Source organism: Trachypithecus francoisi, unplaced genomic scaffold (assembly GCF_009764315.1).
Source record: "Trachypithecus francoisi isolate TF-2019V2 unplaced genomic scaffold, Tfra_2.0 Lachesis_group16, whole genome shotgun sequence".
NCBI lineage: Eukaryota > Metazoa > Chordata > Mammalia > Primates > Cercopithecidae > Trachypithecus > Trachypithecus francoisi.
Window position 1 is genome coordinate 35,500,132 of NW_022681461.1, and position 18,122 is coordinate 35,518,253.

Sequence of the window (18,122 nt, forward strand, 5' to 3'; positions counted from 1 at the left end):
TTAGGTCTAACATTTAAGTCTCTAATCCATCTTGAATTGATTTTTGTATAAGGAGTAAGGAAAGGATCCAGTTTCAGCTTTCTACTTATGGCTAGCCAATTTTCCCAGCACCATTTATTAAATAGGGAACCCTTTCCCCATTTCTTGTTTTTGACAGGTTTGTCAAAGATCAGATGGCTGTAGATGTGTGGTATTATTTCTGAGGGCTCTGTTCCATTCCATTGGTCTATATCTCTGTTTTGGTACCAGTACCATGCTGTTTTGGTTAACGTAGCCTTGTAGTATAGTTTGAAGTCAGGTAGCCTGATGCCTCCAGCTTTGTTCTTTTGACTTAGGATTGTCTTGGCAATGCGGGCTCTTTTTTAGTTCCATATGAACTTTAAGGCAGTTTTTTTTTTTCCAATTCTGTGAAGAAAGTCATTGGTAGCTTAATGGGGATGGCATTGAATCTATAAATTACCTTGGGCAATATGGCCATTTTCACAATATTGATTCTTCCTATCCATGAGCATGGTATATTCTTCCATTTGTTTGTGTCCTCTTTTATTTCACTGAGCAGTGGTTTGTAGTTCTCCTTGAAGAGGTCCTTTACATCCCTTGTAAGTTCGATTCCTAGGTATTTTATTCTCTTCGACACTATTGTGAATGCGAGTTCATGATTTGGCTCTCTGTTTGTCTGTTACTGGTGTATAGGAATGCTTGTGATTTTTGCACATTGATTTTGTATCCTGAGACTTTGCTGAAGTTGCTTATCAGCTTAAGGAGATTTTGGGCTGAGACAATGGGGTTTTCTAAATATACAATCGTGTCATCTGCAAACAGGGACAATTTGACTTCTTTTTTTCCTAACTGAATACACTTTATTTCTCTCTCTTGCCTGACTACCCTAGCCAGAACTTCCAATACTATGTTGAATAGGAGTGGTGAGAGAGGGCATCCCTGTCTTGTGCCAGTTTTCAAAGGGAATGCTTCCAGTTTTTGCCCATTCAGTATGATATTGGCTGTGGGTTTGTCATAAATAGTTCTTATTATTTTGGGATATGTTCCATCAATACCGAATTTATTGAGAGTGTTTAGCATGAAGGGCTGTTGAATTTTGTCAAAGGCCTTTTCTGTATCTATTGAGATAATCATGTGCTTTTGTCTTTGGTTCTGTTTATATGCTGGATTCCGTTTATTGATTTGCATATGTTGAACCAGCCTTGCATCCCAGGGATGAACCCCACTTGATCACGGTGGATAAGCTTTTTGATGTGCTGCTTGATTCAGTTTGCCAGTATTTTATTGAGGACTTTTGCATCGATGTTCATCAGGGATATTGGTCTAAAATTCTCTTTTTTTGTTGTATCTCTGTCAGGCTTTGGTATCAGGATGTTGTTGGCCTTGTAAAATGAGTTAGGGAGGATTTCCTCTTTTTCTATTGATTGAAATAGTTTCAGAAGGAATGGTACCAACTCCTCTTTGTACCTCTGGTGGAATTCGGCTGTGAATCAGTCTGGTCCTGGACTTTTTTTGGTTGGTAGGCTATTAATTATTGCCTCAATTTCAGAGCCTGCTATTGGTCTATTCAGGGATTCAACTTCTTCCTGGTTTAGTCTTGGGAGAGTGTAAGTGTCCAGGAAATTATCCATTTCTGCTAGGTTTTCTAGTTTATTTGCATAGAGGTGTTTATAGTATTCTCTGATGGTAGTTTGTATTTCTGTGGGGTCAGTGGTGATATCCCCTTTATCATTTTGTATTGCGTCTATTTGATTCTTTTCTCTTTTCTTCATTAGTCTTGCTAGCAGTCTATCAATTTTGTTGATCTTTTCAAAAAACCAGCTCCTAGATTCATTGATATTTTGGAGGTTTTTTTGTGTCTCTATCTCCTTCAGTTCTGCTCTGCTCTTAGTTATTTCTTGCCTTCTGCTAGCTTTTGAATGTGTTTGCTCTTGCTTCTCTAGTTCTTTTAATTGTGATGCTAGGGTGTCAATTTTAGATCTTTCCTGCTTTCTCTTGTGGGCATTTAGTGCCATAAATTTCCCTCTACATACTGCTTTAAATGTGTCCCAGAGATTCTGGTATGTTGTATCTTTGTTCTCATTGGTATCAAAGTACACCTTTATTTCTGCCTTCATTTCGTTATGTACCCAGTAGTCATTCATGAGCAGGTTGTTCAGTTTCCATGTAGTTGAGCGGTTCTGATTGAGTTTCTTAGTCCTGAGTTCTAGTTTGATTGCACTGTGGTCTGAGAGACAGTTTGTTATAATTTCTGTTCTTTTACATTTGCTGAGTAGTGCTTTACTTCCAACTATGTGGTCAATTTGGGAATAAGTTCGATGTGGTGCTAACAAGAATGTATATTCTGTTGATTTGGGGTGGAGAGTTCTGTAGATGTCTATTAGGTCCGCTTGGTGCAGAGTTGAGTTCAATTCTTGGATATCCTTGTTAACTTTCTGTCTCGTTGATCTGTCTAATGTTGACAGTGGGGTGTTGAAGTCTCCCATTCTTATTGTATGGGAGTCTAAGTCTCTTTGTAAGTCTCTAAGGACTTGCTTTATGCATCTGGGTGCTCCTGTGTTGGGTGCATATATATTTCGGATAGTTAGCTCTTCCTGTTGAATTGATCCCTTTACCATTATGTAATGGCCTTCTTTGTCTCTTTTGATCTTTGATGGTTTAAAGTCTGTTTTATCAGAGATTAGGATTGCAACCCCTGCTTTTTTTTGTTTTCCATTTGCTTGGTAGATCTTCCTCCATGTCTTTATTTTGAGCCTATGTGTGTCTCTGCATGTGAGATGGATCTCCTGAATACAGCAAACTGATAGGTCTTGACTCTTTATCCAATTTGCCAGTCTGTGTCTTTTAATTGGACCATTTAGTCCATTTACATGTAAGGTTAATATTGTTACATGTGAAGTTGATCCTGTCATTATGATATTAACTGGTTTTTTTGCTCGTTAGTTGATGCAGTTTCTTCCTAGCATCGATGGACTTTACATTTTGACATGTTTTTGCAATGGCTGGTACCTGTTTTTCCTTTCCATGTTTAGTGCTTCCTTCAGGATCTCTTGTAGGGCAGGCCTGGTGGTGACAAAATCTCTAAACATTTGCTTGTCTGTAAAGGATTTTATTACTCCTTCACTTATGAAGCTTAGTTTGGCTAGATATGAAATTCTGGGTTGAAAATTCTTTAAGAATGTTGAATATTGGCCCCCACTCTCTTCTGGCTTGTAGAGTTTCTGCCGAGAGATCTGCTGTTAGTCTGATGGGCTTCCCTTTGTGTGTAACCCAAACTTTCTCTCTGGCTGCCCTTAACACTTTTTCCTTCATTTCAAATTTGGTGAATCTGACAATTATGTGTCTTAGAGTTGCTCTTTTCGAGGAGTATCTTTGTGGCGCTCTCTGTATTTCCTGAATTTGAATGTTGGCCTGCCTTACTAGGTTGGGGAAGTTCTCCTGGATGATATCCTGAAGAGTGTTTTCCAACTTGGTTCCATTTTCCCCGTCACTTTCAGGCACGCCAATCAGACGTAGATTTGGTCTTTTCACATAATCCCATATTTCTTGGAGGCTGTGTTCATTTCTTTTTACTCTTTTTTCTCTACACTTCTCTTCTTGCTTCATTTCATTCATTTGATCTTCAATCGCTGATACTCTTTCTTCCAGTTGATTGAGTCAGTTACTGAAGCTTGTGCATTTGTCACGTAGTTCTTGTGTTATGGTATTCATTTCTATCAGTTCTTTTAAGGTTTTCTCTGCATTGATTATTCTAGTTATCCATTCATCCATTCTTTCTTCAAGGTTTTTAGTTTCTTTGCGCTGGTTACATAGTTCCTCTTTCAGCTCTGAGAAGTTTGATCAACCGAAGCCTTCTTCTCTCAGCTCATCAAAGTCATTCTCCGTCCAGCTTTGTTCCATTGCTGGTGATGAGCTGCGTTCCCTTGGAGGGGGAGATGTGCTCTGATTTTTTGAATTTCCAGCTTTTCTGCACTGCTTTTTCCCCATCTTTGTGGTTTTTATCTGCCTTTGGTCTCTGATGATGGTGATGTACTGATGGGGTTTTGGTGTGCATGTCTGAGATGGCCAAATAGGAACAGCTCCAGCCTCCAGCTCCCAGTGTCAGCGACACAGAAGATGGGTGATTTCTGCATTTTCAACTGAGGTACGAGGTTCATCTCACTGGGGCATGTCGGACAGTTGGCGCTGGTCCGCGGGTGCAGCCCGACCAGTGAGAGCTGAAGCAGGGCGAGGCATTGCCTCACCTGGAAAGCGCAAGGGGGAAGGGAATTCCTTTTCCTAGCCAAAGGAAATTGAGACACACAACACATGGAAAATCGGGTAACTCCCACCGTAATACTGTGCTTTACCAAGGGTCTTAGCAAATGGCACACCAGGAGATTATATCCCACACCTGGTCCAGAGGGTCCCACGCCCACGGAGCCTCCCTCATTGCTAGCACAGCAGTCTGAGATCTAACTGCAAGGAGGCAGCGAGGCTGGGGGAGGGGCGCCCGCCATTGCTGAGGCTTAAGTAGGTAAGCAAAGCCACCGGGAAGCTTGAATTGGGTGGAGCCCACCACAGCTCAAGGAGGCCGGCCTGCCTCTGTAGACTCCTCCTCTGGGGACAGGGCATAGCTAAACAAAATATTAAAATATTTCCCCACTCTTCTGATACTATCAAGTCTTAACACTTAAAATAAGGCTTCCACCTCTCCCACTTCAAACAAATAAATGAATTCTAAACAAAGGAAACTTCATCAGGCAGTTGGGTACCTCCTCCCCTCACCATGAGGTCTCTGCTCAATCTCAATCCTGTACACTGAGGAGCCTGTGGCTTGAACCCTACATCCCTCCAAAACCCCCAGACTGTCACTCACTGAGGGTGCTCTCATTTCTCTGTGGAAAAGACTCTCTTCACAGAGTTCCTCAGACAGTGTCCCAGGTGATGGACACGGAGACTTGGGCTGAGTCTGCCAGAAAGAAATTAGAAAAGTGAGATATTTTTGAAAGGAATAGAAGGTGCCAGATTCAGAAAGACTTACTCCCCACTTCACAGAGGTACCTACACCTCTGAAGATGACTGCTTGGATTGGAAACCAATTGCAGGGCAACCCTGGGAGCCATGTGTTAAGGATGGAAGGTCACATGATGCAAGAAACCTGGGTTATTACATTACCACTGAGAGCTTCTTACATATTCTGGTTATTAATCCCTTGTCAGATGGGTAGTTTGCCGCTATTTTCTCCCATTCTGTGGGTTGTCTCTTCACTTTGTTGATTGTTTCCTTTGCTGTGCAGAAGCTTCTTAACTTGATGTGATCCTATTTGGTCATTTTGGCTTTGGATGCCTGTGCTTTGTAGGGTATTAATCAAGAAATCTTTGCCCACTCCAATGTCCTAGAGAGTTTCTCCAATGTTTTCTTTTAGCAGTTTCATAATTTGAGGTCTTAGATTTAAGTCTTTAATCCATTTTTTACTTGATTTTTCTATATGGCAAGAGATAGGGGTCTTGTTTCATTCTTCTGCATACAGGTATCCAGTTTTTCCAGCACCATTTTTTTAAGAGACTCTCCTTTTCCCAATGTATGTTCTTGGCACCTTTGGTGAAAATGAGCTCACTGTAATATATGGATTTGTTTCTGAGTTCTCTATTGTGTTTCATTGGTCTATGTTTCTTTTTCTTTTTCTTTTCTTTTTTAATGCCAGTACCATGATGTTTTGGTTACTGTAACTTTGTAGTATAATTTGAAGTCACATAATGTGATCCTTCTAGTTTTGTTCTTTTTGCTTGGGATGGCAATTCTAGTTTTTTTTTTTTTGAGACTGTGTCTCTCTGTTGCCCAGGCACAGTGCAGTGGCACATTTTCAGCTCACTGCAACCTCCACCTCCCAGGTTCAAGCTATTCTTGTGCCTCAGCCTCCCAAGTAACTGGGCTTACAGGTGTGTGCCCCCATGCCCAGCTAACTTTTGTATTTTTAGTAGAGATGGGGTTTCACTATGTTGGCCAGGCCGGTCTTGAACTCCTGACCTCAAGTGATCTGCCTACCTCAGCTTCCCAAAATGCTGGGATTACAGGCATGAGCCACCATGCCCAGCTTCTAGGTCCTTTTGTGGGCTATTCTTTTGGCTATTCTGGGTCTTTGTGATTTTATATAAATTTTAGGATTATTTTTCTATTTCTATGAAGAATGTCATTGTTACTTTGATAGGGATTGCATTGAATCTGCAGATTGCTTTGGGTCTCATGGACGTTTTAACAATAATTGAGTCTTCCAATCCATAAACAATGGATATCTTTCTGTTTTTCTGTGTTCTCTTTGATTTCTTTCTTCAATGTTTTAGTTTTCATTGTAGAGATCTTTCACTTCTTAATTCCTAGGTATTTTATTTTACTTGCAGCTATTGTAAATGGGATTACTTTCTTGATTTCTTTTTCATGTTGTTCCCTGTTGGCATACAGAAATGATACTGATTTTTTAAATGTTGATTTTTCTACCCTGCAACTTTAACGAATTTATCAGTTTGAATAGTTTTTTCATGGATCTTTAGGTTTTTCTAAATGTAACATTGTATCATCAGCAAACAAGAATAATTTGGTCTTCTTTCTTCCTAATTTGAATGCCCTTTCTGTCTCTTGTCTGATTGGCTTAGGTAGGAGTTCTACCATGTCACCAGTGAAGGAGACTCTACCCCATCTAAGAACACTTGGATTACATGGAGGGGGAAACTGGCCTTGAAGAAAATTCATGAAATATTAAGACACTGCCATTCTGACACTGAAATCCAGGGCTGTTACTTTATATATTTGTTGAGACCCTTCAGTATTCTCTAACAGCCTAGACTGACTTAACACAAATGAGGAGAGGAGCCTTCAGGGAAGGGAGATCCTCGTGACCTTTGCAGATAGAAAGGATGAGGCTTCCCTGTTGCTGAAGGAAACCTGAACTCAGGAAAATGAGCCTCACCCATAAACATGGTACAGGAGTCCTCTACTGCAGCGTGCCCTTCCTTTTTGCCCTGACATACCTGTGGGCTGAGAATGGGTAATGGCATGGCACTGCTTTGATCCCCTAAGCTTCCTGCAGGCCAGGGTAGGGACTAGAGTGACCAGAGCTCATGGCTGGTCTTCTCTGGCTGCAATAAGCATTTTCCACTTGCCCAAATTCATTGTACAAATAATAGTACTTTATTTGCGTGGTGAGCAAAGTTAGAGAGCACTGTTTTATAGAACCTGGGGTTCCCCTTCCTGTCCAGCCCTCAGTGGTGGTGACTGATGCTTAAGACAAGGCTTAAGTCTCTATGCATTTCCCTGTGAGATTCTGATATGGTCTCTCTGATTGTTTTTATAGTAAAGAGCAGACATACTTTAAGGAGGGAAAAAGAGCTAGTCAAAAGATTTTCTGCCCAGGTTAAAGTCAGTGAAAATTTAGACTGATTATACAAATCAATGAAGCCTTCAAGTTATCTCTGGTGGAGACCAGTCCTCTGAAGTTACAAATGTTAAGTTTAGCATTTAGTAAATATCTGGACAGGTTTACTTGTCACTTGAGAATATTGTAGGCCTTCTCAAAAAAATAGAAGGGAGTCTCTAAACTTTCATTTCATGGTTCAACAGTTACTTGACGATGCATCGAAATCCCTCAATCTCAAGTAACCAGTGCCAAAAACGTCTTCAAAGTGTCTCAGAAGAACTTTCAGAAGGAAATAATGGATCGTTTGGATGAAAACACTCATTTTTAGGAAAATCTAAAAGCGCTATCCCAAGAAGCTGTGAAATGGAATACAAAGTGTGAGAAACGAAGGAAAAAAAATGCTTGACAACTTGAAAACATAAAGAGGTTGTAAATGATAAAGAGAGCCCTTTAAAATTGAAGGTGATATACTTGCCTGTCTTCTTTAGCAAAAATTACATGGGTGACGGCAACTTGAAATCAGACAAAGACAAATCAGAAAATTGAGAACTTCTAGCCTGTAAATCAAAAAACAATTTGAAGAAATACACTGATGCTGTTAAATGTTTCCTTAAAAAGGCTAGAAGAAGAAAAACAAGGACTATTAAAAAGAAAATCAAATGAACCACTTACAGTTCAAAGAAATGGTCTCTCACCTGAATAAGCATCTTTGTAGTCTAAAAATGTAGCTCATACGAAAACATCAGCTGTGTAACATCAGAAGCATGACGCCCACAGGAAGATGGCCTCGAGAAAGTCTTGGAAAGAAGCACTTTCTACTATCAAAACTTGATCATTTCCCATGAGAAAAAATGCTCAAGAAAGTTGGATGGCAGCTTGGCACACTAACAGAAAGCTCACTGAGCTAAGAAAAGAAAACGATCACAACAGACAAAGTTGACTAAAGCAGTTTAAATTTCAGGTTTTCCCAAATGGTTCCTGCTGTTCCATGTGCAGGCGATCCCATGCATCATGTCTGCAAGGAAGGGAGAGGTTAAAACTGTAAGGGCTTACACATTTGGGTCAGTAGGTTTGATTCAGGTTTACAGCAACCAACTCCTAACTATATACTGGAGGACACCTGACCGTGTTTTCTTTACTTAATAATTTAATCTCTTTTTATTGTTTTTTTCTTAGTTGATGCTACATTTGCTTAAATTCAAGTTTGAAATAATTACAATTCCTAAGATGGTGTTTTACAAATCTAGATGGTTTTAATAAAATTCTTGACAATTAGACCATTCCATGAGACTCTCAGAATCAGGTCCATTTAAGTACTGTATTTAGGCTGAATTAAATGGTTCACTATTATGTAAACCATAACTGAATTTTGTATGATCATGGAGATAAATAAATCAATAAAGGTCATTTATACATGCTATGAACTGTTACAAGAAATGTGAATAACAGTATTTACCTCAATAAATTTAGGTTTAATAGAGAGAACCCCACCCAAACCCAACAAAAAAAGAACAATATCCTCCAACTAAATCTATTAGTATTTTTATTAGTTTAGCACTACATTCATAGATTTAGGGGAGGTAACACTTTGTTCATGATGTTATTTGCTGTTTAAATATTTCTAAATTTTATGCAGTCAAAAATAAAAGCTTTCCCTTAAAATACCTTCTTTATCCTTCTCAGTCTCAACAGGTTGTCTCATCTCTAGCATTACTAGATACCTGATTATGCCAAATATCAGGTCTTCACACCACTTTTCTGGCCCACCTAATATCCTGACAGGTCTCCTTGTCTTTAGTAAGGTCAATGATGGCAGCTACTATTTAAGTATTTACTATGTGGTAGGCAATGGGCTAAGTACTTTAGGTAAATTATCTCATCTAACCTCACAGCAATCCTGCAAGGTAATTGTCCCCATCTTATGTTTGACTATTACTACCTTTGCTCAAAAGCTTCATACTTTCAGAATATTTTTCAGTCCTCTATCAGCTAGCTCAACCTATTTTTCTAATCATTCCCTATAGGTCCTCTTAACCTACAACATTTCATTCAAATTCAACTGCTGTGTTCCCTACATGCTCCTTGTGCTTTTCTTAGATTCAGGCTTTGTGGGCCCAGTTGTAAACGTACTTGCAGTCATAGCACAAATGCCACCTCTTACATGAAATCTTCTCTGGAAACTCCCTGCTAAGTTCTTATAAATAAGTTCCTTATTCCTCTAACTTATTATTATTTTACTATTTTTTGTATTGAGGACAGGATGGAATCCTACTCATTTGTATTGTTCCTGCAATATCTTCTACATTATATGGTTCTCAATAAGTGTGTAGAATACATTTACAAATTTGGTAGATGCCTTGAATTTGTTCAATAATTACTTTAAGAATGTTTTACATACATCATTCTTAATTAAGATGATTACATATATCATTTGATTCTCTAATACTGCTTCATACATTTTTAACTATGCTTCTCACATTCACATTTTCTCTCCAAGTTATAAGAACGTTCTTGGCCGGGCGCGGTGGCTCAAGCCTGTAATCCCAGCACTTTGGGAGGCCGAGACGGGAGGATCACGAGGTCAGGAGATCGAGACCGTCCTGGCTAACATGGTGAAACCCCGTCTCTACTAAAAAATACAAAAAACTAGCTGGGCGAGGTGGCGGGTGCCTGTAGTCCCAGCTACTCGGGAGGCTGAGGCAGGAGAATGGCGTAAGCCCAGGAGGCGGAGCTTGCAGTGAGCTGAGATCTGGCCACTGCACTCCAGCCTGGGTGACAGAGCCAGACTCCGTCTCAAAAAAAAAAAAAAAAAAAAAAAAAGAACGTTCTAAACTATGCCATATCCTTCAACTTTTCTAAGCATCACGCACCATGCTGTGGATAGTAAATGCTTGCTGAATAAATGTGTAAGAATAACTGGGGCAGATGATAGCATTATAGTAACAACAAGCCAATAATCTCAGATGATGGCAAAACTACTTCTGGAATGACTTCAAGTAAACCATCATTTCTAAGTTTTAGTAATTTTGGCTAAAATCCCTATCAAATTTCTTAGATCTCTTTCAGAATATGCCAATTTCTCAAGCTTTTAATATTAAAAAATTCTAAATTTAAGTTGATCTACTGGATCAAACATTTCCACTGATTTTAGTGTACATATTCTAGCTATCACTACTTTAATCATAAAACTATTTGAATTAAAATACACCAATAAAATTGGAGACTTGGGATGTGAGCAGGACTTCAGCTATTTAATATTACATGTGTGTGTATGTATGTATGTGTATATATATGTGGGGGCAGGAAAAACCACAGGAAATGAGAGGAAAGGGAAGCGCTAATACACCAGAAGGAGGCAGGCTATTTCAGCATTTTTTAACTTAGTGTTTTAGGTGATACAGAACACAGATATCCAAATGGCTTAATTCTATACTAAGTATAAAAACATGCCCCTCCAGTACCACGAATCTTTTCAGGTGGCACTGTTGTGACATTCCTTCCTTTTCATGTATGCCTTTATAGATGCCCTTTACAGAACCCTTAATAACACTAAACACAATGAATTCAGGAATTTAACTTTGTACTCTAGCCACGATCTCAGACATCCACATGACCTACAAAACTGGAGGAAAGGAATTTGGGTTTTTGAAGATATAAATCCATTAATCAAATTTCTAGTTTAAAAAATGGAGCATTAGTTTTAAAAAGTAAACTAGACCTTAAATAAGAGGTTATCTAGATTTGTCACTCACCTACTCAACAAATATACATTGAATACAGTGTGCCAGACGCTGGCATGATGATGATGATTGATAAGGTTCCTGAAATTAAATAATTTCAAACAAGTAATTATAGTTTTGAAGAAGTGCTATGTTGTTCTCAGTCTGAGTGACTGCACAATATAATGATGTTGGCTGAGGTATGACAAGGAGAGGGAGTTTACATAACACATAATAAGAACCTGTAATGGAACATTAGGTCAAAGAGGACATCTGGGAAGACCTTGAAGTGTCTTGAATTTTCTAGAAACTAAAAGAAAATTAGAGTACGGTGAATAAGAGGGAGAATAGGTTGAAATGAAGCTGGAGAGGTAGGTGGGAACAGACTGAAGCGCTTTTTAAACTTTAAGTGGGGACTTCAATATCACATCAGAAGTTCACCAGATCACACAGAGCTTTGAAGGTCATATTAGAATTTTGGATTTAGAAGAGATTTAGTGGCTGGGCGCAGTGGCTCACACCTGTAATCCCAGCACTTTGGGAAGCCAAGATGGGCAGATCACCTGAGGTCAGGAGTTCAAGACCACCCTGACCAATATGGTGAAACTCCATCTCTACTAAAAATCCAAATATTATCCAGGCTATGGTGGCACGCACCTGTAATCCCAGTTACTCAGGAGGCTGAGGTGGGAGAATCGCTTGAATCCAGGAGGCAGAGGTTGCAGTGAGCTGAGATAGCACTGCACTCCAGCCTGGACAAGAGAGAATACCCTGTCTCAAAAAAAAAAAAAAAAAAAGATTTAGTGGTTAATTAGTTTAGGTCCTTCACTGGGATTAAAGTTGGGCCATAGGTAATTCAGTCAATTAGTTTCTTAAAGTGGCTTAGAGAATTCTTCTGAGACAAAAGGCAAACAGTTTTGGGTCATTTTAAAAGTTGAGTAGGTAAATACATTCATTTATTGAGCACCATCTATGTGCAATGCAATGCACTTGAAACATCACCCACTTCCCAAGGGCTTTCTTAACTGACAGAAAAAGGGGGAGAGTGATTGAGTAGAGCATAAACATGACTAGGAAAAGTACTTAGAGCATAAATAGCGGTTTCTGAGAGCCTTTAGTGACTTTCTAGGAATATTTTCACTACCCTCTCCACTTTGATAACAAATACACTTTGATGTAGTCTCAAAGGAAATCTTTAGGCCTATGCTTCCCTATCATTTTCAACACCCAACAATAACTTCATGTGATGAAGTTTAACGACATTATAAATGGAAAGATGAGTATACAATTCAGTAGCTCAAGATAATGGATATAAAGATCCAATAAAGATAAAAGCTACCTTTTATTCAAAACAAGGCATATTCTTGGGTGCGATGGCTCATGCCTGTAATACCAGCATTTGGGAGGCCAAGGTAGGTGGATCTCTTGAGACCAGGAGTTCAAGACCAGCCTGGCAATATGGTGAAACCATCTCTACAAAAAATAAAAAAAAATTAGTCAGGCATGGTGGCCCATGCCCATAGTCCCAGCTATTAGGTTAGTGAGAAAGTAACTGCGGTTTTTTGGCATTAGTGGCACATTTTTTTTTTTTTTTTGCATTAGTGGCATTTTTGCCACTAATGGCAAAAAACCACAATTACACACCAACCTAATACTTGGGAGGCTGAGGTGGGAGGATGGCTCGAGCTAAGGAGGAAGAGGTTGCAGTGAGCTGAGACTGCACCACTACACACTCTAGCGTGGGCAACAAGTGAGTAAAAAAAAAAAAAAAAAAAGGAATTTTCTGAAATACTCACAAGATCTAAGTGAAAGTAGTATTTGTAAGCTGGAAAGCCAGTACAAATGCTAGCTCTAATTCAGATTTCCCAGCCTTAATTCTTTCTTGTAAAGGACTATCTTCAATTACATCCTGTATTCTTTCAATGGAACAAGAACACACGTTAAAAATGGTATTCAAACAAAGAAATAACAGCAACTCAGTTTATTACATGCAGATTCTTCTGCATTGTTGCTAACAGTTCACTGGTCCAAAATTACTAAAATACTTAAAAAACTATACATTATGTAAACAAAACATAAATAAGACAGCATAGTTCTTTGTACATATATTTAGTACAGGTTGTTAGGGATTCTGGAATATGTACAATTTTACATCATGGACTGCATTTTTCACAATGCATAAATATATATATATTTTTTTACAGAAACAAAAATAAGATTTCACTAACGACACAATACCATATCATAGATATGCTGCAACAGTCCAAATTCAAGAAGAAACATGTCAATGTAAATGTGCAAAAGGCTAGCTTACTCTAAACTATTCAAACTTTGTTCACTTTATGTTCTACAAACAGGTAAATCCTGACTTTAAACACAGAACCTCGAAACCTTCCTCAGAACAGCAAGTGAAATGAAACAGATTTTTCCCTCCCCAAGAAAACAAAGCCTTGTTGCAAGCTAATGAAAAGATACATTAAAACACACACACACACACAACTATGTATAGTATGCTTTCAATAGTATAATAAACATTTAAAATTTTTATGGGAGTCAAAACAATGCCCCATTATTTAAAAACTGGCTCTTTTAGTCTAAATTCAAGATGCAGCTGTGTCAGGCTTCTCTAAGCCCGATGACTGAAAAGCAGGGAAGACAGACGCAGGATTTCGACTGGCAGATACAATCTGAGAGAGAGCTGGAGAGAGTGAAGAAACCTTAGACGCTGGAGTGTTTATGGTATTCAAAATGGCTCCTTCTGGGCTAACCAACAATTTTTTGACAGGTGTGTCCAAATGAAACACTGAAGTGCTACTTGGCAGTGGAGGATTACTGGGGCAAATGGCAGAAACCAAAGATGTCTTAGCCAGAAGAGTAGCTGGAGGAGACTTAATTACTGAAGTCAGAGATATTGTTGGTACAGGAGGTGGAACAGGAACTTTAACAGTTGTGTTTACGATTTGTGGTGATGTATGTACTGTGGGTATAGAACCTGCATTCCCAAAAGAGTTTATAAATTTTGTAGGGCTTCTTAGAGGATGTTGTAGAGGTTGCCCACTTAAAGAATTATTTGATGCTAGTGTAATCTTCTGGGTAGAGTTATCTATTGGTGTAGACTGAATGCTTTGGCCGCTGTTAAGAACTAAGGGGGCTCCATATTTTGGATTAGTAGATATAAGGAGAACATGGCTGCCAGCTCCAAGACCTTGTGGCGGAACAATAAACCGGGTTCCGTTAATCATAATCTGAGTACCAGGTGCCAAAGGTGTACTGGTATTGATGACTATTTTTTGCTGAATACAAGGTTCAGTGAACTGACTCCCGACTAAACTAGTTACATTAGATGGTGCCGAAGCCGTGTGAATGGTGGCGCCACCTGGAGCAGAACTGTAACTGGGGGTTTTTACTAAAGCTTGCTGGTTCGGCAGAGAAGCAAAATTGGAAATATTAACTATTTTACCTGGACTTGGTGAAAGGGATGACAATTCAGTTTGAGGTTTATTTGTGTTTACATTTGTTGGCACTGTAGTTGAAATCCCTGGTGACTGAAACTGGAGCGAAGTCCGAGATTGTCTTTTAGAAAGAGATATAGAACGTGTGGCTCCTGGTACTGTTGCTGAATGTGGAACTGTGTTTATTATTTTGGGGGATGTAGTCGCAGGTGCAGGTAAGGCAACTGTAACAGGAATTTGCAAAGCTGATGTTAAACATTTAGGAGACACTACTGGTTGTGTAGTTGAAATCAGAACAGATGATGCAAGGTGTCCTGTTTTCACAGTTGATATAGCCACAGTGTTTCCAAGACTTGATGGGCAAAGTCTATTTGACAAAATAGGCATAATCCTTGAAGAGGTATCATTTCCACTGACTAAAACAGGAGGTCGTGTCCCAGCTGAAGCAGAGGCTGAGGTCACTGAAAGGGAACCCAAAGATAAATTCGCTCCGGTAACTGAAAGCATGTTTACTGCTCTTGCTGCAGAAACCACTGATTCATTAACAGGGGTAATATTCTGACTCACAAAATTTGAGCTTACTGGAATTGAATTACCACTTGTTGACAATGGCAAAATATAGCCCTTGCTACTTTTGTCTTCTCCTTTTGGGGTTACATTTTGTAGTATGTTAATTGATGGTATAGCTGGCACAGTGCCTGAAGTATTTACAATTGCTTGACCTATGTTTAGTCCAATTTTCACATCTTTTATCTGAGACACAGCTGGTGATGAATTTATTTTTATTGGTGTGCCCACTGTAGATGGAATCAGTACTATCTGGGGTTGCTCTGGAGTCTTAACATATGCTTTATTCAGTGGAGGAGGAAGAGTTTGTTTTAATGATTCTGCAACAAGAGTCGGGGTTGATGTACCACTGGGAACTGGGGCATTAATAAAAACTAATTTCTGGGCAGAAACACCTGTAGATGTCAGTGCAGGTGTCATATTAATTGCAGTTCCATTGCCAGAAGAAAGAATAGATGGAGCTGATACCAGCATAAGTTTCTGAACTGGAGTCCCACTGATTACATCTCCATTTGTTGTTGCTGTTGCTTCTGACCTTGTAACAGGGTAACTTTTTGTGATATAATCTACTTGTTGCTGTTTAGTTGGAGTATGAATAATATTTGCATTGTTTTGTCCAAAATTTGCTGCTGATATGCTAATTACACTTACTGAATTACTTGTTGTTGATGGTAGTAGAGTGCTAGAACAAACAGAGGACTTCAAGGGAGAAGAGGGCATGTGTGAAGTTTTATCTATCATGTGGCCCAAATCACCACTGCCAGTGGGGTAGCCTAATGTAAGTTTGAGATTTTTCCCCACAGATGGAGCAAAGCTAGCTGGAATGGAAACAGAAGTCGGTGTTTGGCTGAAAGGTGAAAGACTAGATGTAGTAGTTGTTCCAGCTACAGGTGAAAAAGCAGAGGAAGAAGTTGTTGATTTTGGCACCAGAAATGCCTGAAGCTGAGGAGCAAAAGTGAAAACTGAACTTGAAGTTACAGTATTGGGTGAATTTTGATCTGGGTTGGTCTGTACTTTTACAACTCCAGTGTTCCCACCTCGTGTCCTAACAAGAATTGACTGTGAATCTCTTATGCACACAGTTTTCAGCTCTTGCTTTGCTTCAGAAGAATCAGCAGTCTGCTGTGCAAAACAGTTGAAGGAACTACCAGGATTTGTAGACCCATTTAGTGTTGTTGTTGATAACAGAGGCTGACCTGTGGAGGAAATGATGGGTGAAGCACTGGGCAAGGAGAATGTGGCTGCTGAAACTGCATTCTTGGCTTTTCCTGCCTCACTCTGGCTAGTCTTAACTGATGGTGTTAGTAAGTTATTTACAGAGGTTACAGGTGACAAAGGCTGTGGTCTAGCACTACTTACATTTGATAAAGGTGTAATTGTTTTGTTGAAAACTGTATTTGGTAGTTGGGTAGAAATAGTTCCTGATGAGTTGACAAGAACTGATGCTAAAGAAGAATTTCTATTTGTTGTCTGTGGGAAAGATGAACAATGTTGTTCTGTACCTTTCTGTTGAAGTGGTGGTGTTTCTTTTGCAACTGCTTTTCCTTCTTTATGCTGAATCACAAAATTCTTAGGCAGAATAAGAACTTGCTGCATGATTTTTTCTCCTGTTTTAGGATCCACCACAGGCTGCATCTGAATCTTTACAGAGCTATTTTGAAGATCTATTGGCAACCACTGGCCACAGGGCATTTTGTATACCATTTGTAAAGGACCTTTTGTATTGGTGTGGCAGGTCAATGCTGGCTTTATGGGGCTTGCTTCTGGAGGAGATAAAACTGTTTTTTCCACAGCAGGAGCACTTCTACCTGTGGAAGGAGGCAGTTGATTTGTTAAGGTCACTTTGTTCCCAATATTCTTTGCGAGCAAAGCCTGAATGGGTTTGGTCCCTTTCTGGAGAGTACACACAGGTACTGAATCCAATGAGGCAAATGACTCTGGAAATGATGGCTCTGTATGCTTTGATTCATTGAAACAGTCAATCTGCACATCACCTTCTAGATTCTCAACTATTGTCTCATTTGTGCTTAACTTTGCTTTCTTCCTTGGAGAAAGCTCTTTTGTGCTGTCATCCACATAACCAGTCTGTTTGGACTGTCGTTTAAGTGTTTTAAGCAGTGTCTTCGGTAAGTCTTTTGAAGGTATTTCCTTTTTCAACAGTTTGCTTCTAGCCATAGGAAAATCTACTTCTGACAACTTCATATCATCTGAAAATCATAAAAATAGGCATTTTGTTTATAAAAAACAGCAACTAAATAATAATAACATCAACTGTAAAAAAGAAAGTGAATCTTTGAGTTGGCAATGTATTAAGAAATCTACTGCAGGGTGATTCAAAAGCCTTAGCACCACTGATGAAGATAAAGGTAAGGTCATCTTTGACATGATAACCTAGATATCATAACCATGCCCAATAATAACCTATTATTGAGAAAATTTTTTTGGTCAAAATTTTTGGTCAAGAATTCTGCTAATTCTTCTGCCAGTGTAAGTGCAAAAAACTGTTTCATTAGAAACACCCCAGTCAACAATCCTGGCTCAGAATTTAATTTGGAAAGGAATCTAGTTCTCTTTTTCTAGCTAGGAACATTTTGATACCATAGAGAGATGGTTCTCCAATCTATTCTATTTCTAGAGACTCTAAAGGACAAAAAACATCCAGCTTTTTCTGATGTTCACCCTTACAGTAAAAAAATTTATGTTCATATTCGGTCAAACTAGGTTTATAAGACATTACTCTTATTTGCCAAAGATCAAAAACAATAGGTTAATGCATTTCTAACCACATACTTTCATATTAACCTCTATATAACCAAAGAAAGTCATTAAACTAGATTTACATAATAATGTAATCTGATAAATGGAAATGAATTACAGGTAATCTAATCCAGCCCTTTATCCTTATTAAAATGATGTGTTCATTCTGGTCTCATTAGGCCATCAACCTTGGTAATTCCTCAAAAAATAATCTTCACAATATTAAGAACTTGT

The 18,122-nt window shown here is 39.0% G+C and overlaps 1 protein-coding gene across 13 annotated transcripts in view; it reads right to left on the bottom strand.

Annotated features, from left to right (window-relative positions):
* Window positions 1-18,122, bottom strand: part of KIAA2026 (KIAA2026 ortholog) — a 117,047-nt gene that overhangs the window by 11,938 nt on the left and 86,987 nt on the right. For 5 of the 13 annotated variants that reach the window (XM_033237277.1, XM_033237276.1, XM_033237278.1 and 2 more), the window contains one exon: window positions 13,065-17,338. In XM_033237277.1, coding sequence (XP_033093168.1) covers window positions 13,713-17,338 — 3,626 coding nt within the window. In that variant the 3' untranslated portion in view covers window positions 13,065-13,712. Of the gene's footprint in view, window positions 1-4,574; window positions 4,952-6,368; window positions 6,428-7,144; window positions 8,409-13,064; window positions 17,339-18,122 lie in introns of those variants that run through there. The other 8 variants (XR_004443465.1, XR_004443466.1, XM_033237287.1 and 5 more) reach the window with 8 other exon arrangements.